Source organism: Mus caroli, unplaced genomic scaffold (assembly GCF_978045245.1).
Source record: "Mus caroli unplaced genomic scaffold, Mus_caroli_1 scaffold_6, whole genome shotgun sequence".
Lineage (NCBI taxonomy): Eukaryota > Metazoa > Chordata > Mammalia > Rodentia > Muridae > Mus > Mus caroli.
In genome coordinates this window covers 85,329,394-85,356,540 of record NW_028227261.1, presented here as the reverse complement: position 1 = coordinate 85,356,540, position 27,147 = coordinate 85,329,394, and the positions used below count along the sequence as shown (strand labels likewise).

At 44.6% G+C, this 27,147-nt stretch overlaps 1 protein-coding gene across 7 annotated transcripts in view; it reads right to left on the bottom strand.

The window, feature by feature from the left end:
- Window positions 1–27,147, bottom strand: part of Cdk5rap2 (CDK5 regulatory subunit associated protein 2) — a 174,140-nt gene that overhangs the window by 115,102 nt on the left and 31,891 nt on the right. For all 7 annotated transcript variants that reach the window (XM_029476180.1, XM_029476182.1, XM_021159965.2 and 4 more), the window contains exons 5-11: window positions 26,539–26,615; window positions 19,503–19,626; window positions 16,340–16,494; window positions 10,297–10,459; window positions 9,230–9,271; window positions 8,289–8,408; window positions 4,594–4,695 (exon numbers count right to left, since the gene is read on the bottom strand). In XM_029476180.1, the coding sequence (XP_029332040.1) occupies window positions 4,594–4,695; window positions 8,289–8,408; window positions 9,230–9,271; window positions 10,297–10,459; window positions 16,340–16,494; window positions 19,503–19,626; window positions 26,539–26,615 (783 nt within the window). The remainder of the gene's footprint in view (window positions 1–4,593; window positions 4,696–8,288; window positions 8,409–9,229; window positions 9,272–10,296; window positions 10,460–16,339; window positions 16,495–19,502; window positions 19,627–26,538; window positions 26,616–27,147) is intronic.

The following is a 27,147-nucleotide window of genomic DNA, read 5'->3' as shown; positions in this document are numbered from 1 at the left end:
AATTTACTGATACATAAATCTGATTGGTGAATTATAAGCTTCTAAGGTCTTGTTTTTACTGGGTAAATGGGTGTTGTGACAGCTGATCGCGGGGTGGACAGTCATGCCGGGGTTAGCTAGAGTTGCCAGGGGCAGGAGCACAGGAAGCCTGTCGGTGGCAGGCAGAGAGCAACTGGAGCGCAGAAAGTTAACATTTTCTTTCTTACTATTTCCTAAACACACACCCAGAGTGTATGCAGAAAAAGGAGATAGATGTCAACATGGCAGTCAAAGTCTACTTTGAAAGATTCCACTGTCATCAGAGTTCAAGGACTAAATGCATCAAGAATACTTTATTTCATTAAATACAATTCACCTGAGAAAATATTTATGTAATACACAAAAAAAAAAAATGAACAAAATGTTCTACACCACCAACAATAAGAAGAATGAATTGAAATTCTCAGTTACAAAGTATGCTTGTTTAAATGGGAATATCTGATGTTAGTCAGCTTGTTTTGAAATGATACTCTTCCTTAGTAACTCTGTAAGAACCAAGAAAAATATAAGGGAATGCAAATTAACATTGTGCATATACCTGGAAACAAGAGAAACTGGTATCAGTGTCAATGGAAGTGCTGAAATAAAGGCCAACAATGCCTGGAAAATGTTCATCATCAACAAGAGGTTAAACCATGCCCATAAGTAACTGATGCTCAGGGCTGCAATATGACTAGTCTGTCATCAGACTGCCCATAATGAAACGTGGAATTCGAAGGATTCCCAGCCTGTGTGCTTCCCTGGCACAGCACCACTTACCCACACCAGGGAAGACTCTAATTAACACCAAGAAGCTGGCAAGAATGAAAAGAAGACAACTAAATTCAAAGGGGATGCTAGAGATAGCCATCAGTTAGGGGCTTGTTGAACATAGTTATTGTTCACAGTTACCAAGTGCTGAAAAGAAGTTCTGTAGGATTGTTGCATGAATAATGATGGCAAAGCCTCCTTAAAAATCTAACCTCAAAGAACTCAAACACACACACACACACACACAATTCATTTCATAAAAACACTTTTCATATCAAATTTTCCTTAAATGGCCCTTTGAAAAACTTCCCTAGAGTGCTCTTTACCTTTTCCTGAATGATGCCCAAGTGGCAAATATTTGGCCCAATTACACATGGCCAGAAACTAAAGGCCAAATAGAAAATTAAGCAAATTATTCTTGCTCACTATAAAAGGATCCAAATGCCCTAGACCAGTTTTAGCTATGTGACTTGGGAGATGTTACCTTGGAACACTGAATAAAGAGATGCTGCAACATATATGTGAGTCGGCAATTATTTCAAAATGAAAATTTAAAAGTCTGAGGAAATCTACGCTATGCTTCCATGGCCAGAATGTTAAAGAAAGTTTTATAGAACACGAAATATACAACGGCCCAGTACACATCTGTAGTCCCAGATACTTAAGGGGTCAAGGCAGGAGCCTAGGAGTTTGGGGCCAGCCTGGTTGTGGTGGTTAAAATGACGATGGTCCCCCAAAGGTTCATAGGTAGTAATATTATTTAAAAGGTATGTCACCTTGTTGGAGGAAGTGTCACTGGGGGTGGACTTTGAGGTTTCAAATGCTTAGGCCAGGCTCAGTGGCTCAGTCTCTGTGCCTGCTGCCTGCCCATCTAGATTCAGAACTCTTAGCTACCTCTCCAGAACCATGTCTTCCTGTCATAATGATAATGAACTAAACCTGTAAGCCAGCACCAGTTTAATGTTTCTGGCTGTATAAGAGTTGCTGTGGTCATGTTTTCTCTTCAAAGCAATAGTAACTCTAAGACGCCGAGTAGCACACACGAACTCCAATCTCTTTTATAAAGAGAGAGGGGGGGCTGGGGAGATTGTTCAGTTAGCCCAGTGCTTTCTCGGTAAGCTTGGGGGCCAGAATTTAATCCCTAGCACCCACATACAAGCCAGAAGCAGCCGTACATGTCGTAAGACAGCACTACAAAGGTGGAGACAAAAGGATCCCTGGGGTGTAGTGGCCAACCAGTCTAGCCAAATTGATGAGCTCTGAGTTCAATGAGAGACCCTGCTTCAAAAAATAAGATGGAGAGATGGAGGATATGGACCTCTGGTCTCCCTGCATGTTTTTTTCCCCCTGTATGTACATGTATAAGTGTATGAAAGTATCAACGGAGAAAATATTTAGAGGTGAGTTTGCTGGCAATTTATATTACTTCTTTGTACTTCTTTAAGGATAGAAATTATTTTTAATTTTTTCTTCAGTAAGTGTTTTTACTTTTACACCTGGAGGAGAATGCCACTTCCAATCCAGAAATAACTTTAATGGCCAAGAGGTGTAAAAGCCAGCCTACACTGTAATCTGCACACAGCCACACCTGTGATCTGAAGTTGAGTCTGTGAGCCTGTTCCTTGGCAGCCATTCCAGGAATTTAAATATCTCCTGCTGCTGCTTCACTGTCAAGTTCCATGTCAAGGAACCCTGTGTGTGTGTGTTGTGAGGGGAGGGGGGGGTGGTCTTTCTTCCTTCTTCTAATTCTTCGTTCTCCTTCTTCTTCCTTCTCTTTCTTGATTACGTATATGCGTATATGTCTGGAAGGATCATGTAGTTTGTAAAGTTGTCCAACAGCAGCTAAAAAAGGACGTCTAATCCCTTGGAACTGGAGTTGCAGGTCCAGGGGATCTGCTGTCCTTCCTGGGTGCTGAGAACCAAACTCATGCTCGGTAGAAGAGCTGCAAGTATTCTTAACCACTGAGCCATCTCTCCAGCCCCCACTGGCTTTTAAACTCAGGCTGCAATTAGTTCAACACACCATAGCCCAACAGGTCCTTTTACATGAAAAAAACACACTTAAGTTTGTAAGACATTGAAATACACCTCAAATGACTCACTGGTATAAACATGCAGTACACACTAAAATATAATCTGAGCAGTATAAAGGGGAGGCTTTGGACAAAGACTGCCATTCTAGTCCTGCCACCACAAACTCTCAAAAGGTCAAAAGCATACTTCCTCTTAGAATTAAAAAAAAAAAACAAGAGAATTTCTGAAAACTGTCAATCTGACGCACTCCTCAAGAGAGTTTTAGCAATGCCGGATTTCTGTGGACTGAAGACCAGGACCTAGCCCCGCGCTGCTATTGTGAGACCTCAATCCGCATGTGTTACATTTTGATCAGGGTCAATGGTTATTAAATCACAATAACAGTTAGGTTTATAAGGCTGCTTTCTTTCCTTCGAGCCCCCACATAACAAGGAAAAGTAAAATATACTATGGCTCATAAGCATGCCTGGACTCGGGCTATCAACTGCCAGCATTTCTTTTCTTAAGCAATGGAAAATATTGATGGTTTTCCAAAGAATTTGGCCTTTAAAGCTTGTTATTTTCTAAGCAAGGGGGAAATGGTGTAAAATGTAAGCTCAGCTCCATTTCATCATCTACTGTCAAAACAGTACAAGAAGCAAGTCTGAGATCTCAAAAGCAGAGCTCTGTCTATGCTGCTAGCATCCCGTGATTTAAACCAAATTACTGCAATTATTCTTATTGTGAGCCAAAACTCTGCAACAGATAAGGCAGGAGGTATGAATCTTGGAAGTCACATAGCCCTAAATCAGACTGATCTTCTACTTTACCACTAGAAGCAGCCTTGGTGCAGGAGTGAGTGGAGAGCTTAAGCAAGTATGGACTTAACCTGGGGATGGAACTTCTCTGAGTCCACATCAGTAATAGGCTTACATAAACTGTGTAGGTAAACTAAAAACGTGGGAGGAGAACATTGAAATAATTAAAAGCACAAAACTAAAATCTGGAAAAAATAGGGAGTGGGTGGAAGGCTTGAAGCACAATGCTATGGGCATAAAAGAGATGAGAGGCATCAAAGACTGGTCCACAAATTCAGAAGGTTGCAGGAAGGAAGAGGCAACCAGAGAAAAGGAGCAGAGGACTCCAGGTTAAGGAGTGCCAGAAGCCTTGGGGTCAAATCCTGGCCCTGTCACTTACCAGTGTGGTGACCCTGTGCAGATCCTATTTCTCATCCTGGAGTGCCTCAGCAATTAAACAAGGATATGAACGGTATCTACTTCAAATGTTACAAAGGTAAAGGAGGCAATCTATGGGGAACACGAAGCATGGCTGGGTACAAGGCAAGTGTTCAGCAAATGCCTGCTATTACTTCCACCTACTGAATTTAAATCCTGACTCTACCACCTGATAGTTGTGAGAGTGAGTATGCTACATACCCTCAATGAGCCTGAAAAACCCTCAAAACACAAGGCTACGATAATTATTTTCCTCAAAGGGCTGTAAAGATTAAATGAAATATTCTACATAATGCTAAAAGTAAACCCAGCAGTCTCATCTTCTGGAGTAGCTGTCTTCACCATCACCATCACCATCACCACACTGAGAGGCCTGAGAAGCCCCAAAATTGGTGGAGGACCTCCCTTTAATTATATATAGTCATCCAATTCTATCCCTAAAGACCACGCATGGTTCCCCTTATTGCAAAGTCCCAGGTTCCCTTCAGCTGCATAGTCCAGGCCTCTCCTTGAAAGAAGACCTGAGAGAGTCACTTTCACTAATGAAAACTCTTACCTCTCTTAGCTGGAATCTGGGGATCTGGGTTTTTAAGGGATCCTCTCTGCCTTTGGTGGAGTCCGTAGTGACCTCTTTGATTTTGGAATCAAGTTCTTCAACCTGGGGAAAACAACACATGGTGGCCCACACATAGCTGGACTCCCCTTCCCTGACCATAGTGCTTTATAGACACAAGCTCTGAGTAGGATTTCTAGTTTTGCCATTTACTAACTGGATGGCTTAACCTCTCAGGGACTGAATCCCTTCACCTGCTGCCCACATAAAGTCAGAGTATGCCCCCCAAGAGCCTATGTGTCAGAGCCTCCATGTGGCAATCTTAGAAGAAACGGGCCTTCAATCCCACTTTGGGGGCAGAAGAAAGCAATCACAAGTGGGGAGGGAGAGAGGGAGGAAGGAACCTGGGAGGGAAAGTGGACTGGGGGCAATGAGGGGGGTGGGATGGGAACCTGAACTGGTATTGGGTGAGGGAAAAGAATGGAAGCCCTGAGGGCCAACAGAAAGAATGCAAACAGGCAACCTTTGGAAGTAGATTGTTGGGAGAACCCTCCAGAATGCACCCCAGAGACTGGGAGGTGACCCTCAGGACTCAAAGAGAGGGACCTTAGATGAAAGGCCTGACAGTAGGGAGAGGGAACCTACAGGGCCCATCTCCAGCAGGAAGACAGGGCACCAAGTGAGGGAGGGGGTTGTCATCCCACAGTCAAAACTCTGACCCAAAATTGTTCCTGTCTGAAAGAATTACAGGGATGGAAATAGAAAGGAGCCTGGAGAAAAGAAGGTCAAGCGACAGCCCCAAAATAGGATCCAGCTCAAGAGGAGGCCCCAAGGCCAGACACTATTACTGAGGCTATGGAGCACTCACATAAAGGGACCTAGCATGACTGCACTCCAGAAGACCCAACAAGCAGCTGAAAGAGTCAGATGCAGATATTTGCACCCAATCAATGGACAGAAGCTGCTGACCCCTGTGGTTGAATTAGGAAAAGGCTGGAAGAAGCTGAGGAGGAGGGCAACTCTGTAGGAGAACCAGCAGTCTCAATTAACCTGGACCCCTAAGGTCTCTCAAACACTGGACCACCAACCAGGCAGCATACACCAGCTGATATGAGACCCCCAACACATATACATATGAGAACTGCCAAGTCTGGGTGAGTCAGAGAAGATGCACCTAACCCTCAAGAGACTGGAGGCCCCAGGGAATTTAGAGGTCTGGTTGAGTGGGAGGTGAGGGGTGGGGACATCCTCATGGAGGCAGGGGATGGGGAGGAGGTATGGGATGTGGAACAGTCAGAGAGTAGACCGGGAGTGGGGAATAAAATCTGGAGTGTAAAAAAAATAAGTAAATAAAAGAAATTTTGGGGCAAATTTAGAGAGAGAGAGAGAGAGAGAGAGAGAGAGAGAGAGAGAGAGAGAGAGAGAGAGAGAGAGAGGAAGGGGAGGGGAGGGGAGGGGAGGGGAGGGGAGGGGAGGGGAGGGGAGGGGAGGGGAGGGGAGGGGAGGGGAGGGAAGGGAAGGGAAGGGAAGGAGAAAAAGTGAATCCTAGTGAGAAGACCTTGGGTCAACTTGGAACATGCTCTTAGAAGGTAGAGTAGCCCAATCTATCAGGCTTCATCTGACAACATGATCTGCCCCTCTTGCCTACATACCTGCTACCCATCATTAGATCTCATCAGACGCTGAACACACTGTACTTTCAGCATCAGAAAAAGATGAGTGAAATAAAACTCTTTATAAAGTTATCCTGCCTCTCAAATTTCATTATAGCTATGGAAAACACACTAATGCGTGATAAATGCAACTCATCTAACTATCATGTTAAGTAATCAACATGACAAGCATGGATACTATTATTGTTTGTCCATTCATATGCCTCATCCAATAACTTTGACAGGCTTTTCCCAAAATTTCACACTTTTATACACTGGGATCCACAATGAACTCCCACCTCTATACCTTGGAACTGTTCCACTACTAATGCCACAACACACTGAGGTCTCCTACTCCAGCGGGGCTCCAATGCATCATATGAACCATAGCTACTATAGTAAAAAAACAAAACAAAACAAAACAAAACAAAAAACAAGTCATAGTTGTAGCTGACACTGCACTACTCCCTTAGCTTCTCAGCACCAGTTTCCTACCTCTATAACCATTCCTGCTGCCTTTTCTGCATATACCTGTCCCATCCCTGAATTCACAGTATGGCTTACTTTGAGTGGCACCCTTAGCCAGCCTATGCTTTCACTGACTATATTAGTCAACTCAGAATCTTAACTCAGGACTAACAACATGATTCCCAAGTCAGCTGACTTTGCCTCTCTTCACGCTTCAGACTTGTTAAGCCCTCTGCCTCCTAACAAGGAAAGCCTACACAGTCCTCAAGGCCAATGCTCCTGTCTCAATGTCATATTCTACTCTCCATGCTCTAAACCATGTCAATGTCACCACATATCCCCAGTCACCCAAGACAAGACACCTAGAGTCACCTTGACTGTTTCTTCTCTGAAGTCTCAGATCTAATTATCAGATTTTCCAAATTTATCTCTATTTTTAATTATTTCTAGTATTATTTCTTGAATAGTCTTCCTCCTCCATTTTGCTTGCTGTGATCTCTGTTCTAAAAAAGCCTTTCTTGGTTCTTAATTTGCCTCTCCTCTCTACCTCCTAAATCCACCCTTTTCAATACAGCCAGAGGCTCCTCTATGGTGAAAATATAGCTGTTACTTCGGCTACTCGCACCCTGCAAGAAGATAATATGATTAGTTCTCAACACAACTAGACCCTTGCAGCTTATCCAATATCTACAGTTTTATCGAAATCATGCACTTCGTTCCCCTGGAGCCCCAGACCATTTGTGCAGCCACACACCACATGCTTTGGCCACTGTGTCTCCAAACTGGCCTCCCATCTGCAGCTCTTTACCTGCTTATGCCTTCTCACCATTGAGGACTCAGCATCAGTTCAACATCTCCTCCTCTAAGCAACATCTACTCCTCACACCCACCCTAATCAGGACCACTTCCCCTTCCCTTTGCCTGCCCAACCCCTGCACTTGCTGCAGTTCCAACACCCATCACTCTGACTTGTACATCACCCAGTAGAGCTGGGTCTCTCTGGTGAGAGCCTTAGTTAATCACTGAGATACAACAGACTTCAGTACCAACAAGTGATAAGAAAAGAGCCATCACCTTGGGTACCAAAGGCCATAAGCCAGGTGGCCTTTTTGCTTCCCAGCTACAGACTTGCCTCCCAAATTCCTTCATCTCAAGTTTCAGCTGTCCTTCAAGAGTCAACCTGTGCTGTCCTTTAAAGCAGTCCCTAGCCACATGCCTGGCTAAGTCTCAAGTGAGAGGCTAGAGGTACGGCTGTCCTTTAAACTCTTGGTACTGAGGGACAAAAATGCTACATAGCTCACCATTGCTTAGTTCGTGGCGTTCATGTTGAAATGATTATGTTCATGTATTATTTAAATTAACTTACATCTCTGCACCTCTTTCAATGTGGCTTACTAGAAACTTTCACTCATATTTAGCTGCAGACAGCATTAACTGAGGTTTACCACAACTCCAAATGACCAAAGGACCCACTTTCTGTACTATCCTAGCCTTACAGACTTTCTGTAAACTTCAGGGTAGGACAGGCAAGCCACAGAAACTAATAAAGAAAAATCCCACTTCACTCCTCAGACATACCTCTCTTTCCTTTGATTTTAATGCCATGGTTAGACCCTGAATGGCTTTATAACTCTTTAAGTTATTTTTCTTCTCTGTAGCAATTTCTCTTTCCTTCTCTCTCAGGTCCTCCTGAAGTGCCTAAATTAGATTAGAAAAAGATTCACGAAGTTGATGTGTTCCAACCAAAATGCACTGTAAATATATCTTTAAGAGCACACTCAAATGCAGTTATTCTATCTTATTCCTGTCAGCCTGTGATTAATGTTTCCTAGTTGAGCCGACTGCCGTGGCATCAGCTCCCAGTTACTGTGTTACTGCTCAAAGCAACAGGGCCGGGTGAAGGGAAGGGGATCAGATCGCATGAGCAGCTGACAGCTATTCCTATGGGAAGGACGCCAGTGCCTTCTAAAATCTGAATACAGTCACATCAGAGTCTTCGAAACTGCACCAGGTTATTTGAGGGAAATAACAGATCATTAATTTCATTCCTTAATGCTACAAAAGCTAGGAGAGAGTCTGGTTTGATGGAGACTGAGCCATACATTTATAGTCCTTAGTTCATGTCTTAAGATAATCAGTACTGCCTCCCTTCTGGGCTGTTGTGAGGATCAGATGAGATCATGGATGTGAAAGTGCTTTCTACACTGGCAGGCAGTGTACAAATTCCAGCTGTCATGACTAAAGGCCCCAGGAGCCTGGGTGTTGGAATCAAACAAGAAAATTACCCCTCTCCCAGCTATGTAGTCATGGGCAAGTGACTTCACCTCCTGAGTCTCAGGTACCACATCTGTAAAATGGGAATGTCCATGGGATGAAACTAATGCACGGACTGAGCAACTCTCTCTACTGTGCTTCATGCGTAACTGAATGGTACAAGGAATTATTTGTTGCACTCAGAATCCAATGAGAGGCAAGCAGAGAGAAAGTCTTAAATGTAGTCTTAAAATGAATCAACATACCTGGATCCTCTCTTCAAAGTGGTTTCTCTCCTTCTGCCATTCCTAAGAAAAGGAATTCATGAGTGAGCCGAAAGAGGAGCACCCAGAGAGGAGGAGCTTCAGAAGGCTTCCCCACAGCCCCTAGAATGAGCCTCTCCCGTACTCCCTCCACTGCGGCAGCCCTCATTAACACAAGGGCACCCTTGTTGGCCCCACCCACAGCCTGACTTGGTTTGATGGAGGACAAGTGTGAAGCCTGCTGCCCACAGGCTTGACTGCTCGTCCATGGCAGTGCTTCAGAAGGGAAGGTAAAGGGCCCCTTAGAGGACAGGGCCTGGGAGGTCAAAACAGGAGGAAGAGCAGCGGCAACTACACTGCAAATGAAAAGTGATAAGGCTAAAGTCTGCTAATGTGACAAGGACAAGGACGCTGCTCCATAAAGAAATCAGGACCTTTCTTGAGCTTCCAGAACACACCCTGATATGAACAGGCCACCTTTGCCCAAAGAGAATGGAGGGCCAAGATCGCTTGCCCTGAAGGCTACAAGAACAAAGAGGGGTCCAGGAGATTTGGGCCTAACTACTGGCCACTCACTTCTTGGCACCTAGAGAAACATGACCACTCTGAAGCTGATCCTAAACTCAGGCAGGGGCTCACAAGCTCTACTTATCAAGAGGCCAGGAGGCCTGAACAGGGTAGTATGTGTCGTCATACCCAGAACCTGTTATTCCCCTTCTGCCATGTCCTCAGGTGTTTCACACCAAATATGGCCTCAAGCCTGTCCCTAACCACAAAGGAAACATGGACATGGACAAAGCACCGGTTTTACACTTAAAAAAAAAAGCCATACGGATGAAAAGGAAACCCCGGGGTGACAGCAAAACACATGTGGGGAAATACAGACGCACAGGTTCGGGACACGGGAACAAAGGCAGGCCCTAACAAAGGCAGCTACTGCTGATTCCTCAGCTGACTGAGAGCTGGCACGGACAAGTTACTGTGCAAACCACGCAGCACGCTGAAGAGCCCCCCACTTTTCATGGAGCAGTCTGATGTGCTCCCCCTCCTGCTGTGCCCTGTCGCCTCACCTCAGCATCTCTCTCTTTTTCTTCCCTCAGAGTGGCAGAAAGTCCTCGGAGTTCTCCAGATGACACGTTCTCGTCAGGAGATGCCATCTGAGATTTTTCCTCTTTAAGGCACTGAATTAAAGCTTCTTTGCTCTTCAAAGACAGCTTCAACTCCTCAATCAGTCTAAAAGAGAACAAAATTTAAATATTAATTCTGAGCTGCTCTCTTAGCTCAGTGGAGCAGGAGGAGGTAGGAAAGAGGGCCAGACATCTTCAAAGTAGATGTGTCCAATGAATACACATAAACAAAATCGCATTCTGCAGGTCAGAGAGCAAGGAACAGAATTGATGTGACATTAATGAGTTCTCTTGTCTCTAGCCTTGCCCAGGGATTTAGCTCAAGCTGCACCATCTCTGGTCAAAGACCTTCAGCAGCTCCACTCCAGCAGCAGATTGCTAAGTTTAAGTAAGAAATCCCCTCTCCAAAAGAAATCTGTCCCTAAAGCCTAAGCAAACAACCAACCAAAAGCTGGTTTGGTGCGTATAGATTTAAAAAGCAGGACTCTCTCTCCATAGCTCACAAACAATGCTTAAAAACATACCACATCTCAAGCTAATGGTTGCACTTCGGGATAAGGCATCCAGGCACCCAGCTCTTAAGTCATAACAGCTCCAGTTTCGTCTTGGTCCCTATCAGCCCACAGCAGCTCACAGAGAGCTCGCCCCAAAGCTATCCTGTGCCCCTCCATGCCTTTGCACATGCTATCACTACCTTCTGTCCAAACCCATTCCTATTCTCCCTGACAAGCACCAGAGTTCCTTGAATTGCATCTTCTAGCTCTGAGTCTCAGAGAAGCTTTGCCACATACAACCATAATGTCTTGTAGAAAATGTGAACTTTTCCCTTTTTGGAACCAAATTTGATGTCCTTGGATCAACTGCTCTGTGACCAAGCTAAGTTATTCAATCTCTCTGAGCCTGTGTGTGGACAACTTAAAATAAAAGTGTACTTCTGACCTACAGCTGAACTCAACAAATGACAACTGCAATGCTGATATGTATGTGTGCACGTTTCGTGTACCTATGCAGATGTGTATAGAGGTCAGAGCTCAAGGTCCAAACATTTTCCCCAATGGTATCTGTACTTTATTTGGCTTTGCTGGGCTACCTGCCTGACTAGCAAGCCCCAGGAACCCACTTGTCTCTCAGCCTTGAAATGCAGGGATGTACGTCATCACAATGAGCTTGTACCTGGGTGCTGGGACTCAGGTCCTCATGCTTACACAGCAAGCATTTCACTCACTAAGCCATCTCCCCAAATCAGCCCTGTATGTACTACTGTTTAAATCTTCAACACATAACATTCTTTCCGAGGACTCAACTCCAAAAAACTCTTCTGTGGCTAAGCCTAGAAAGCAACCCAGTTTTGTAGAAACAGGTCTGGAGGTCTGGGAGAGTTGCCCTTGTAAAGCACCTAGCTTCCGTGCCGAAGGCCAGGAGGCAGACATGAGCAGCAAAAAACGCCTAGCAGTGCAATGCATCAGAGCTCACCAGTAGGATCTGCATAGCCTAGGAACCTGGAGGGAGGTGCAATACTGCCCTCTAGGGGTTCAGCTCTGATATAATCACTGGGAAAATGGAGAGCTAAGAGTCACCAAATGTACATTTAAAATGGAAAGATGGGGGTCAGAACCAGGACAACTAAAGGCTACTAAAGGCTCAGCCCATTACAGGGCAGCAGTCTTGAGCCAATAAGAAGGCACCACAGGTTGCCAACATTTCTGGGCTTTCAAGAAAAGTAATTATTCACTCTTCTGTGAAATTCAATGTTTTAAATGCCAGCAAGTAATTCAAACTTTTAAAAACTCTATTTAACTTGAAGATAATAAATCTATCGCTTATAGTCAACCTGTAGGGCTCCCCAACAAGATCACCTTCACATGCAGAAGAGAAAAAGGCCTGCATGAAAAGGTTGTGGGAACCCAGGAACACACTGGGAGAGAGTATGCAAGTGGAGTATGCAAGTGGGGGCCAGACCAGATTCAACAGCCTGTCATGCCCAACAGCAGGTTACTCCGTGGCCAATTCAGATCCATTTCCTCTGGATGTAACCGACTAACCCTGCTGTCATGCTGGGCTAAACTTCTAACTTTGACTTAGATATGGGAATATGGGAAATCGTCAAGAAGATTCAGTCCCTGGCTATTTACCAAACAGGCATCCCCTGAGGGAAAATAAAGGTGGCAGCTGGTTGCTGGTCTCTGGAAGTTTAACTTGGGACACTTTCATCTCTGAGACTGACATATTTGTAGAGCCAACAAGCCAACTTTCTATACTTGTCAAGCCAGGCCTGTGCAAATGCCAGGAAAATGCAGCCTGCAGCAGGATCTCAACTTAACCATCTATATCCATGGAGAATCCACCACTTGGACCAGTCCACACCCATCCTCCCAAATGTCCTCTTCCCAAACAAGTAAGAAATCAAAGCTTAAGCAACATACCCTGATGATCTACATGTGTAGGCTTCGTATACAAACTACGAAAGCTTCGTTCCTTTGCATATACAAACCCTGTGCACGGGCATCTTCTAGGACTCCCCTAAAGCACTCTTACACAGTCTGGAAATTCATCTCTACCAAAACATTCTCTCCATAACCAGAACCACTGTTGTCTCTGTAGTTCCAAATGCATGCCCAACCATGCTCAGCACTGCTTACAGTGTAAATCTTCATTTCCTCCAATGCCAGCCTGCATCTAAAAACCTACTCCTCCACACCTCCACTCACAGGTACCCACAGAACCCACAACTCCTGCCCTAACTGCAAACATCCTCATCCCACTCCTCGCTAGAATCACCTCCTTGTTGCTCATCTCCAAACTGAGACAACTGTACTACCTCCCCTAAGCCACTCATTCACAAGCTGAAAGAGAGGTATCAGTATGTGTTCTCCTTGGCTACCAAAGCCATTCAAGCCCACTGTGCCCACTTCCCCTTCCATCACCACCTATTTAGCTGCATTCTTTGTCTAGGCCCTTCAGTCTTGGCTGTCATCACTTATCTGGACATCTGCATCAGCATGAAAGCCCAGTGGCAATGCATCCCCAAGGCAAGCAAAGAACTGCTCTAAATTTAAATCTAATTATCTCATTTCTCCAAGCTCCCCACTAACTTCTCAATGGATTCCCCATGCCATTCAGATAAACTCCAGATTCCTTTCTCCAGGCCCAGTGATTCGTCCAGCATCCCCACACTGTGTATGCTACCTCCCTGCTCATCAATCAGTAGCCATAGTGACAATCAGAACTGAATCATGATGCTTACAATTAAGTAGCACTTACACAGTCACCTCACTCTGTGTCAGGCCACCATATATCATCTAACATAACCACAAGGAAGGTGAACCCAGTACACTGTTTTACAAAAGAGATCACATTCACATATTTTACTACAGACTATCATCACAATTGTTTGCTTATTAACTTTCACTGTTAATCTCTTACTCTAACTTGTCAAGCAAATCTTAACACAGATATGCATTATGGGGGAGTTCATAGCAAGTGAAGGGATGGATACAGTCAGGTATGAGAGGATCAGGCAAGAGGACACCTACTTCCTTGGAAAAGTGTCTACTGGCCCATTTGCACTGAATTTGTAAACGCTACAGTAAACCAGTGTTTATCCCCTCTAGTTCTTATCCTTCTGCCCCTGTCTCCCACACTCCTACTTAGTAACTTCATTAGCTCTGGTGTAGACAATCAAAGTCTCCCTACCTCACTCCTTTCATCACTGGTATGTTCAACAAATGGCACACAAGAAGTGTTTGCTGAACAAAGGACATAACCATCCAACAGAGACACTGAAAGAAGTGCTCAAGATGTCAGGGCCCACAAAAAGACTGTCACAGGACTTCTCACAAACCCTTTCTCAACCTTCTCCTTTTTTTTCTATCATAGGTATCAAGAATTCTCCTTTTTCCCTATGGCCAATGTGGTAGTTTGAATAGGAATGGTCCCCATAGATTCATGTGTTTGAATGCTTGGCCATATTGATTGGCACTACTAGGAGGTATGGCACTGTTGGAGGAAGCGTCTCACTGTGGGGGCAGGCTTGAGATGTTCTTCTGTGCTCAAGCTACACTGAGTGTAACACACAGATTTCCTTCTGCTGCCTGGGGATCAGGATTAGAACGCTCAGTACCTTCTCCAGCACCATGGGTGCCTGCATGCCGCCAGGACCAGAACTGATTAAACTTCTGAAACTGTAAACTAGGCTCAATTAAATGTTTTCCTTTGGAAGAGTTGCCATGGTCATGGTGTCTCCTCACAGCAATGGAAACCTAAGACAGCCTCTCAGACATTCTACTGTAGCTTAATCGACCTCTTGACTCCCTGCTTCTAGAATATATAGTTCTCCCAGGAAGACAAGGCTAGATATATGCCTTCAAATGACAGAGAGAGAGAGAGATTGTGGAACACAATGACCCATGACTATCTCAGTGTGGTAGCTCTTGACTGTTCAGGAATTGCACCCAGGCTAGTTCTCCAAGCCGGCAACATGGCCCAAGAAAAATACTGGATGGAAAAGGGGAAGATGGAGATGATAACTCCAAGGTCTAGGGGATTCAGTGTCCCCAACATGGCCATTTCACAGAACAAAACTAAGAAAAGGGGGTTAGCCTCTGACCTCCATGTACGTACATACACACACACACACACACACACACACACACAATTAAAACAAACAAACAAAAAAGCCTCTAAAACAATGAGCCAAAAGAAAACTAAAAACGAAAAAATAAAGAAACCTAAAAAAGGCTACAGTATAGTCAATGTCAGTCGTCTGAGAACCTGAAGTGTAGATACTAAGATATGGAGACCACGGCCAACAGCTCCCTCAACACTGATTCAGCCCTCTCTCATAGAGAATCTCAGGTTTGCTCAGCTGATGTTCAACCATAACTGAAAACAAAGTGGCACACCTAAATACTATAAGGGGGCACTGAGTCAGAAATAAAGGCAAACAGCACATGCCCACAAGAACCTAAACAGCTGGCTGGGGTGACATGCTCCTGTAAACTCAGCACTCAGAGAGGAGGGCAGCAGGCATATCAGGAATTCAAGGCCAGCCTCTGCCACACAGTGAATCTGTGCCAACCTGGGCTATTAATTGCCTAAACAATGTAATGGGGGCACAACACTTCACAGGGCACTGAGCAGCTGGGAAGAGAAAGGACAGGCACAATCCTCTGGAAAAGGCCATTCGCTCTGGAGCCATCTCATCCTCTTGTAAATGGGTGTGGGTCTTCAGCCACCTATGCTAGTCTCCACGATTTTACCTCAACCTCCCACTCAGAGACCAGCAAATAGTATAAGAGCATCGAAATATCAGAAGAAAATTTCAACTTATTCTTAACCTTTTGTCACAAGTCTGGCTGCAAGCCACACTGGTCATTAAAGATGGCCTAACAGCCCCACTGCCCATCTATTTCTCTAAACCAACAGCATACACTTTACTCACTATGCATTGAAGAACTCTGTATTTGGTCTACAGTGCTCTTCTTTGGCCTATTGCACTGCATACTTTGGGCCCCCAGCCAGCACTAAACAACATGGTGGAAAACAGGTCACACAAAATTCACTAGTAGTCATGGTGGGGACCAACCACTTACTGTTCCCAGTGGAAAGAACCACAGGAAGAATTCCCTCCAATAGTGCCAAGCAAAACTGGGCTTCTCCTGAATGCATGGCTTGTTTTACCTCATGGGTTCCTTTAGCTACCAGGAAGCTATAGCCAAAAGTAAACACAGACATGTGTAAATAGATCTGCGTATCCCTTCACAACACTATTATTGACCATCTCTCACCCACTACTATGCCATTTCTTTTCTGCCAGCCCCACTCTGATCCCCAGTTTTTTATCTTGCTGTACTGGCTACAGTCCAGTAAGTCATTAGAATTTAGTGAAAAACAATGGCAGGAGGGAAGGAAAGGGAAAGGAGAGGGGGAGATCCTCTCCCATTCCACATAATGAGACGTTAGAGTTTCCCAGGGATCAGCACCAGACCTGTCCTTCTCTTCCAGAGCCTGAGTCATCTCCAGGTCCCCCTCCTGCATCTTCTTCATCGCCGAGAGCTTGCTTTCTAAGCTGAGCCGAAGAGCCTTCTCTGTTTCTGTCCCCGCAAAGGCCTTCTCCAGTTCTGCCTGGGCGGCTTTCACATCCTACAGTTAAATTAAATGCATTTGATGCAATTTTTCAATACAATTGGGAACATTTTGAAAGGAAATTGGATTAAAATATAAATATTTATGACTTTTTCTCCAGCACATTTCCCCTCCCTGGATGTACTATACATGGAAAGAATCAGTAATAAATACATTTGCCAGCCATTTTTCCCTCTTGTATCAGAAGAGTAATGGGCACTTCCAATGGAAAAGACTCAACTCTACAAGAACTGTACTTTGGGTTTTGAAAAATCAGATCAATATTTACAGCTTCAATGAGAACAAGGAGAAATGCGCTTCTCAATACTAAATGTGCATACATTCCAGCCACCCTAATCTCCATGCAAATTCATCCCACAGCCCCTGCCCCTCACTGTTTCTTTTTAAGATAATGACTATACAATTCTAAAACACATTTCTGTATCTCCAAGGTGATTTAGGTGGTGAAAAACTCTTATGCTCTTCCTGAGAGCTCAGAGAAGCCACCATGGAAATTATCTTCTAAATCATGCAGGCCATATCTCTTTTACGGAAAAGGCCCTGGTGCTCAAGAGGTGACCTGGGGTAGGCCTGTGTCTGCAACCACACAGATCACTGCCTCAGATTACACTGCAAACATAAAAGCCAAACAGAACTGGGATCAAAGGCCACCTCTCCTGCTTCCTTGCTGTGTGTTTTTGTCATTTCATCTCTGAGCCCAGGGTTCTTATTCTAGCAAACAGGGGACCCATAATTCCATTAAAGAGCTGCTGTGAGACCACCAATCCTGTAGTCCCAGAAGCTAAAAACGGCTGCCTTCTCTTCCCCTCTTAGTCCCTACACTAACACTGTCTGATTTGGAGGCCTACCTGTTACTTCACATTTCTTAGAGAGCAACAACAATGCTGTTATTTGCCTACTAAATGCCAGGCACAGAGCAAGCAGTCTTTTGTCATACTTGACCCTAACATAACCCTAAAGTGTTGTGGAGTGAGATATTAGAATACTGCAGCCTAAAATGCAGCCAGATCACCTAACAGCACCTGTGTGACCTGGAGCAAACGACCAGGTCACTTTGTGCCTTCTTTTTCAGTATGTTTAAAAAGAGAGAAAGGGAAAGAAAAGGGGAAAGGAAAGTGGTTAACTGTGAGCATAGCTTTTGCTCCTTACTGCAGTCAGTGCTGCAAGCTAGTGCTGCTGTGCTCAGTTCACACAGGCGGGTGTTTCACCCGATGAGATAACAGAACAGAAACACTGGGAAGTACTGGGGTGGAGGGTGGGGGTTGGGGGTGGTGGCAATGGAACAAACAGAAATCTGGATCAAAAGATGACAACTTTCATAACTGTCTTGATTGTATGGTGGTTTTAGCGGTTTGAATAAGAATAAGCCCCTCCCCCATCCAACCTCCACAGGCTCATAGATTTGAATGCTTGATTTCCGGGGAATGACACTTTTAGCAGATCTTGCTTGTTGGAGTAGGTAGAGCACTGGAGGGGGAAGTGTGTCCACTGGGAGTGGGCTTTGAGGTTTCAAATGCTCAAGCCAAACCCAGTGTCTATCCGTCTGTCTGTCTCTCTCTCTCTCTCTGTGCCCCCTCTCTCTCTGTCTCTGTCTCTCTGTGTCTCTGTGTGTGTGTGTGTATGTCTCTCTGTTTCTCTCTTTTTGTCTTTCTCTCTGTTTCTCTCTCTCTCTCTCTCTCTCTCTCTCTTTCCTTCTGTCTGCAAAGTCAGTTATAGAATTCAACTACCTCCCCAGCACAATGTTTGCCTGCATGTCACCATGCTTCCTGCCATGATGATAATAGATTAAACATTTGATATGTAAGCCAGCCCCAATTAAATGTTTTCCTTTATAAGAGTTGCTGTGGGCATCTGGGTGGTGGTAGTGCACACCTTTAATCGCAGCACTTGGAAGGCAGAGGCAAGTAGATCTCTGAGTTCAAGTCCAGCCTGGTCTACAGAACAAGTTCCAGGACAGCCAGGGCTACATAGAAACCTTGTCTCAAAAACAAACAAACAGAAACAAACAAACAAGAGTTGCCATGGTCACAGCAATAGAAACCCTAAAACAGGGGTGCATACTTGTAAATATAATGTTTGGGAAGCTTAAGCAAGTATAATGTCTGGGAAGCTTAAGCAAGAGGATTCCAAATTTGAGACACCCTTACTAACTAGCAGATGCTGTCTGAAAAAAATAATAGTAACTTATTAATGTACCTTGGTCATCACAATCCTTCTGAAAAGCTCAAAATACTTTTGAGTATTATCATCAAAATGTCACAAGTAGAAAATTTCACACCTGACCTCACACAGGTCAAAACACAGGCATGTTAAATTATTGCATAAATTCTCTCCTGACTACATATATAATGCATATGTAAAATATAAGTAAATTCCTTGTCTAGTCATGGATGCCACCCCCAGGATAGCTCATTGGTTCTGTACACATGTTCAATAATAATAATAAGCTCAAATCTAAAACATTTATCACCTTAGGCATTTTAGGCACACTATGTAAACTGTGGTACTTAACACTAGCTTAAAATGGAAGAGTACTTTCTACTGTCCTATCCAGAAGCAGACGTTCAGTCAGAAAGGACCTGACTCTCAACTATGGTCACAGCAACTGCCTGACAGAATGAACAGCACAAGACCTACTGAAGAGGTGATATTCGTGAGTTCTACAAGATAGTGGACCATGGCTAGAGACAGGGAAAGAGCTGGGTAGGCAGGCAATAGCTAAGCAGCATGCAAGCTGACTGAGGCCAGACTTGTTGAGTACTAGATGGTCATTCCTTCTGTAACTCACTGTCCTCACAGGAAGGAGGACAACATTGTAAGGGTTGTAAGATACATGTGTAAAGTGCCTACAGAGAGGCTAGAATCCAGAAGACACTCAGTCAGAATTGACAAGACTGCATTTCTGCTGAAATGTGATCTTCGGGGAGAAAAGAATGCCACCACACCCTCCCCCTCCCAAAGACTAACCTTCTGTAAGGGAGGACCCTTGGCATCTCCAGACTTACTTCTTCTAGAAGATGAATCCTTTTCGTTAGGAGGTCTTCCACCTGCTGCACCTTCTTCCTTGCATCTTCTTTCACCCGCTGGACTTCAGAACCACCCCGTTCTGCTAGGCTCTCCACCGCTTTGCTGCAGAGAGGCAGAGGGCATGTTTCAGTTGGGTGCCTGCCTGATGGCAATTCCACCAGCCATAAAAGACAAGGGGTATTTGCCAGTCACTGCTCCCATTTACAGAACTAAGTTTCTTCCACAAAAACAAAGCAAAAATGTAATATGTATAATGAAGAAACATGGGATGGGCCGAATCATCCATACTCTTACCCCGGAGGATACTAATCAACATTGTAACACACAGACTTGTGGTTACTGTCTACCCAAACAGAACCATTTAGTGATCAAATTTCATCACTTACTACACTGAAAATACCCTTTAGAGTCAGTGAATATAAATCTGTATCATCATCTTAAAGCCTATATATTAATTCACTGTATGACATATACTTAATTAGGTCAACTCTCTATATTTTAAAGACCTACATGGTTTCTGCTGTAACACATTTGATTGATAATACCAACAAAGACCTGAGAAGAGGTGTCTGATACAAAGCAACCACTCACTCATTGTCAGTGCTGCAGTTTAACGATTCCTGGAGACACAGAAAGGGAATAACTGAGCCCAAGCACACTCTAACACTCTTGATTGCAACTGCCAATTTCCCACTAGTATTCTTCTACCAATGGTGTAGGAAAGGAGGCCTGGGGACCAACAGGCAGAGGATCAGTGTGCAACAAACATATATTCGAGGTTAGGGCTTGCGTGCCCGAGGGCAAGCATTTTAAGTACAGTAAGACAGATCCAACATAGGCTACCACTTAGGGTGTGAAATGGGAGTGGGTATAAGATCCCTGTACCTCATGTTACTGTGATACTAAATACCCAGGGTACTCTGCTGTGGCCCCTTAGAATGTTCTCTCTGTGAGACAATCAGGGCTGGGCATGACACTAAACCCAAGGCCAAGACCAGGGATGCAGCAGTGGTGGCTGCACTGCTGTGACTCAAGCCATCCTGGCTTCAGGGTAAAGGACTGCAGTGTCCAGAAGGAACACTGAGGAAATGGCTCCACCTAAAACTGGCTTCAGCAACAGAAAACCAAGCAAGACCCCGCCTCTCACCTCCCTAGCTTGAATTAAGGAGTATATAAAATTCCCTAATCCAAAGCCCTGTAACCAGATGCTCACACACTGGGCCCCGTGAAGCATTCATCCAGAACAGTACCACCTGGAGGGCTGTGCTGGCTGTCCGAGTCCCCCACAGAAATCACCTGCAAATAAAGGCCTTATTTATACCTAGTTTTGCTTTCAGCAGGGCTTCAGAAGGCCACACAATATCACGTTAATGGAATCCAGTGTGAATAACTAAAAGGAGGAACACCATCACGGCCTGGACAGATCTGCTTCTAAATTCTCGCTCTATTCCATCCGCAGTGTGGCGCGGGTAAATTACCTAGCCTCAGTAAATTAGCTGTTATACCTCAGTCTCCTCATGTGAAAAATGAGATGATTACCTCTTGGAACTAATGGGCTACCACATGGGGTCCTCTGCAGCCCTGGCTCAGCACTCTGCATGAGCGCCCCCCACGTGCTGCTGTGAGGCCTCCCCTGTAGGCCAGGGCAGCACAGGCCCTGCTGTGCAGCTGAGAGCCCTCCTGCTACCCCTCTGCTGGGGTCTGAGCTCAGAACTGAGACCAACATGCTCATTTCCTGATTGCTGCCATCAGTGTCCTCAGCCCCCAACTCCCTCAGCTCCTTTCTGGGGTCAGTGCTGTCTCCAAATTCACATGACTCACAGTCATTTCTATCACTCCCTAAGGGGCATTAGATGGGAAAAAGAGTTCTAGACTGGCCTCCTCTCTTTTGCAAGCTGTAGATAGAGAATTTTATCTTTCTCTGCGTGCGATATGTGGTATATGCACACAAGTGGATGCTCACATATATATGTGTAAGGAGGACAAAGGGTACACTCTTTTCTATTGCTCTCCACCTCACTCAGTCATTCATTCAGTTTGAAAAAGGGCTTTCTACTGAATCTGCTACTGCTTAAACAGCAAACACCATCTCCCCTGCCCGCCCACCACCAGCAGTAAGATTAAAAACACCTTATCTCAATTTGATACCGGTGCTGAGAATCCAAACTTGGGTCCCTGTGCTTGCACAGCAAACACTAGATGTTTCTGGTCCTGGATTTCTTCTGCCCTGGGGCTTTTCAGAGTCCCCTGTATGGCATTTCCCTCTGCTGCACTCTGGTCTCCCTTACATCAGTTCAGATCTAATCTTGCCTTTCCACAGCCTGAATTGCATATGCTGTCAAGAGGCTGTACAATTTTTAACAACTACCAGCATTATTCAGTTTGTTTGTGTTTTAGTTATACCAATAAAATATATTCACAATAATAAATGTTCCAACTTTTCATTTATCATCTTTGTATTTTACAGTTACTGTAGCAATAAAATTTATACTCAGCAGTATGGTGCAATTTTCCTCTGCTAATGGAATTATTATTTTTTGTTTGTGTTTTAAAGCTACAGAGATAAAATTTACTCCCAACAATATGACTGTTTTTGTTTTTAATGTCCTCTTATTATAACTGATACACTGAACAATGGAAAACTAGCACACAGATATGTTTGCAAAGCAGAGTGAGCTCAGAGGCTGCTCCACAACCAACCCGTTACAGTTCTCTGGGTCTCAGCTTTCTCTTCACTCAAATGGGAATACTGACAGCTACATACCCTTGTCAATCACTGCACATACAGGTGTAGGATAAAGCTAGAACTGGACCAATGTCAATTCTTTTCCTCTACGCTTAAAAAATAAATAAATAAATCTGGGCTACAAATATAGATCAGGCAGACTATCAGGCCTGAGAGCTGTACACCAGCTTTCCACTCAATGTGAAAGAACCTTCTACATACATTTTCCTCATTACCATTCCTAACCATCACCATTTCTTCTAGATTATTTCCATTTGAGTTAGAGTTGTCCTTTTCCTGTTTCAGAGCCCATGTCCTATCCCTTCCCAAATGAAAACCCAACTCAGAAAAAGAGCTGACAGAATTTACATTAATAAGGTCCATCAACATCTACCACAGACATACTGCTGGGTTTTGGGTAGTTAGAGGCAAAAGGGAAAGCCCCATCACAGTAGCAGGTAGATAGATATCAAAAGCCACTTAGAGATATTGTGCACACTCTTATGTCAACACATGAACAATTTAAAAAAGAAAACTGTGAAACCTAGTGCCCAATGAGAAATTTGGGAGTTGATCTTTATCCTAAGTTTTGACCATTCTGTCCAAGATTACAGCCCTTCTCTTTGCCAGGGCTCATTCCCTCCTCTCTAAAAGCAGGACGCTCCTTGTGATCCACCTGAACAATGATGTGATATGTGTGGGTGTGAAAGGGTTTTAGACACAGAAAAGAGCTACCCATATGGGGATGGACACTATATGCCAGAGAGGTCCATGGAAGAGGCCAGTGCAGGCTAAAAGGAGGAGCAAGGATCCTGTTGCAACAGGAGAAGATGGGAAGGCACTGGGCAGGGAGGGCTAAGAAGGGAAGACATCTGTTGGGAAGAAGCTAGAGAAGCAAAGAACAACACCTGTGGAACCTGTAGGACGTGCTGGGGACAGATGTGGGAGAAAGGAAGCTGAAATGGGCAAGTCAGTATGAGCATCCATCAATAGGGCTCATGACCTTAAGCTGAGAAAGCATCTCCTTGTGGGATGATTTGTGTAAGCAATGTCCCCCATAGGACATGTACTTAAACCCTTGGTCTCCCACTGGTGAGAATGGTATAGAAGCCTGAAGGAGGAAGTGGGTGGGGGGCTTTGAGGTTTTACAGACTGGCATTACTTGCTGTTTCTTCTTTCTGCTCTCTGGTTATGGGTAAAACTGATCAGCTAGCTTCCTACTCCTCCCATAGCTTCCCTGCCATGACGGATTGTAGCTTGTGGGATCGTGCAACCATGCCAGGAAACTTGGTAAGGTAGAGCACGTCTGAGACCCTGAAGACTCGGTGGGTGCACACCTGAGACGATAGGTGCCTCCCCACTCCCTGCCAGACTCCTGGCGTGAAACACATGCCACACTTCCCACATAAGGAAACATGACCTGTGGTCCTATAAGCCCAGAACAGAGTTCTCCATACTAATGAGGTAACTAGAGACCCTGAGGGCTTAGCCAATAAGCTTCCCTTCCCAGATATTCCTCCCTGCAAAAGGTATTTAATGTCAGGTCCACCCTGAGAAGTTGCTATGCATCCATTTTTCATGATGGACAGGCAATAAACAGTTTGGAACCATCGTCTGTCCCTTTCATCAATCAAGATCCCCTGTAGTGAGCCATGGGGGGGGGGGGGAAGTCCTTTGACTACCAAGCTACAGCTTAATTCTCCTGTAGAAGGCCTCTCTGTGCTTCCAGAGACAACTATCAGAAAGATTAAGGACAATCACCACTGAGCTAAGCTGGAGCTTCCCCACTTCCCCTGGCCCCAGGCTAGACACCATCCTCAGCTTGTAGCACCCACTCCCAACTCCTCCTGGAGACTCAACAATACCTAGATGTCCAGGTATTTGGGAGCCTCCTGGCCTGGCCTGCCCTATCCTTCATTCCGGACTCCTCTGTTCAGCACCACAAGGATAGCTGGGTGCTTGGGAGTCTGGGAACCCCAACTTTTGCTTTCCCACATCTCAGACTGTGTTCTCCCACCAAAGGAGCAGTGTCTTGGTGCTTCCCTGAAGCCCAGCATCCACCTGGCAGTGGCGTGGGATAAGCGCACTTCCAGCCTTTTGCCTCCTCAGCGAACACTCTGAAACTATAAGCTAATATAAGCCCTTTCTCTTCGCAAATCACTTTTGGCAAGGTATTTTATCACAGCAACAAAACAGAACGAATATCCTGACATCTCCCTTCTCACTCATCACCAAGGCCTGTGACTGTGCTTCATAAGGGTCTTTCCCTTAGCCTACCATCCATGTCAGCATCCAGCTCTCACCTCACTACTCAACCATCTGGCTTTCAAATGGTCTCCCCGCATCCTCACAATCCCTCTCCCACTCAACAACCAGAGTAGCATTTCCAAAAAGCAAACTCTGTGTCAGTTACTTATGTGAACTTAGAACATAGACCAGAATCTCTAGTATGCTACTCTCCTCTTACTTCCTCAGACTTGCCACACCCTGTTCCTTAACATATCTCCACCCACTCACCTGCCTAATTCTAGTGATATCACAGGGTTCACATCAAATGTCACTTCTACAGGCATCCCTCCACTCTGATTAGCTATGTCTATATATCTACTGCCATAGCTATAAACTCTTATGATGGTGCCTTTTTCTCTGTCCAGATTTTCTCCCAACCTGTAGTCATACAATTGCTAGTGTAAATATCTCATTATCATCATCATTCCCAAAAGAACAAATTCTTGTACATCTGTTTGAATCACTGTTGTCTTACCAGGAGCCTCATATGGTACAACAAACAATACCCATTTGATAAGTATTCTCTGAATAAGTTAGCAAAACTGATCAGATCACAAAGGGCCTTGAATACAAGCCTTGACATGGAAATACATAAACATGCATGCAAGTGCCCAAAACACCCCATCCTGAGAGACAATAATGAGAAAGGCACATGAGTCCTTGTAAGGTGAGACTGCCGTGTGTATGTATTTTGCTGAAAAGTCAAGTGCTATCCAAGTTCTATAGCAGTGAGGCAATGAGTATGAAGAAAGCCAAACTTGAATATTGATCTCAAGCTGGGTATAGCAGATTTGCTTCAGTACTCAATGAGCCACTTCCAAAAGGAAAGAAAATTGATAGTGAAGACCTCTTAGTCTGGGCATATTTACTAATTTATTCACTCATTCAGCAGCACTCAGAGAAGATTAGGCCTGGGAGTTTCTGGTCTACCCCAAAGTCACAATAGTCAATTTGCAACCACCAGACCCTATTATAGCCCAGCCTGGAGAGCGATGCAAGCATGTTCCAGCCCGTCCATGTCCAACAGAAGTTCCACGCCATGACAAGGGAAACACATATACAGACGTCTAAGCAGCCCTTGTGGACCACCTGGAAAGACATTGCACTCTTCTTGGGCAAACCTAAGCACACTTTGCTATCCCCACTTGTCACACATGCCATTACCACACCTCCACAACACTTCACTTGCTCACAATGCATCTTCAAGTAGCCTATGGCTGTGGGAGGTTGAGGCATAGGAGTATATCTGCAGATCTTCAGGGTGTGGTGCGCGCCACTGTGTGACAAACCCTGAGGAACACAGAAGGAACCAACAGGTCTACAGATTGCCATTCAATAAATCCGTGAATGAATGAACTAATTAATGGATTTATGTATCAGAATCCCCTTTAAATAGAACACTACAAGAGTCCCTAGTACACACAACAAGTTTGAAACAAATTACAGGCTGAAGCCCTCCCTCTGCCTCCCTGTCTCCACCCACCAGAACCCTTCTACTCCTACAGATTTTCATCAGTGAGGACAAATGAACTCCCTTAAGAGCAATACACTTAACAACACAGGTGACTTGATTCTCACAAATAAAATAGAGGGCTTACTGTCTAAGTCCATTTATATGAAGTTCAAAAATAGGTGTTGAGAACATATGAGTGGGCATCTGGGAGGAAAAGAAGGATGTTCAAAGAGCATGAAGGGAAGGGGGCTTTCTGGAAGCTTGGTGATGTTTCCTGTCTGCTTCAGACAGGAACTCCACATACGTGCTTGCTTCATAAAAATCCATCGTGCTGTACCCTTAAGTGTGTTTCATTTTCTTAGAACTACATTATGCATTTAAAACAGTTAAAAAACAAGTAATTAAATAAAAACGACAACTCCTTGGGGTCCTCAAAAGCCAGTCAGAGAACAAGTTGCTTAGAAAAGCGGCTTCCTCATTTCACTGCCCAGCCCAATACCCACATGTAGGACCCAGTGGGCAAGCTCTTGGGGTAACAGGTACTCACGAGGCTTTGACGAGCAACTGATCTTTCTCCTGGAGCTCACGCTTCAGACTTTCCACTTCCACCTTGAGTTCAATGTTCTTGCAGAGGCCATAAGGTAAGAAAAGATACAGCATAAGGGGTCGTAAGGGGTAGGAGTAGCAAGTGTTGACAGTAGGCAACCTACTTCTAGTCCGGACTGGCTATGCCACACTTAGACTAACAGATGCTAGAAACATCCTTAGCTCTGAGGCACAGAGAAAAGGGATTATTAAGTACGGTGGTCTCAAAAGAAAGCCCTGGATTCCCAGAGACTTGGAACAATTATGTAAATGTTCCAAGAGTCTAACAGCCAGAGCATTCAAATATCTAGACATAAATGTCATAGAAGTGAGGCTGATTTAAAAATTGTTTGCCCTCCGCCAGGCAAATTTACAATTTGCTTTTCCCATTCGAAGGCAATTACTTGTCGTTGTTTACAATCACGCATGTGTTGTTGCAGTGGAAACGTGCTACAGATTTAAAACTCAACTAAACTAAACCTTGTGAATGGATAGATGGGAGGTTGCAGCCTGGCCTGTCTTATTTCACTTTGATTTCAGTACATTCACAAAAAGCCCCGGCTTATGTCGG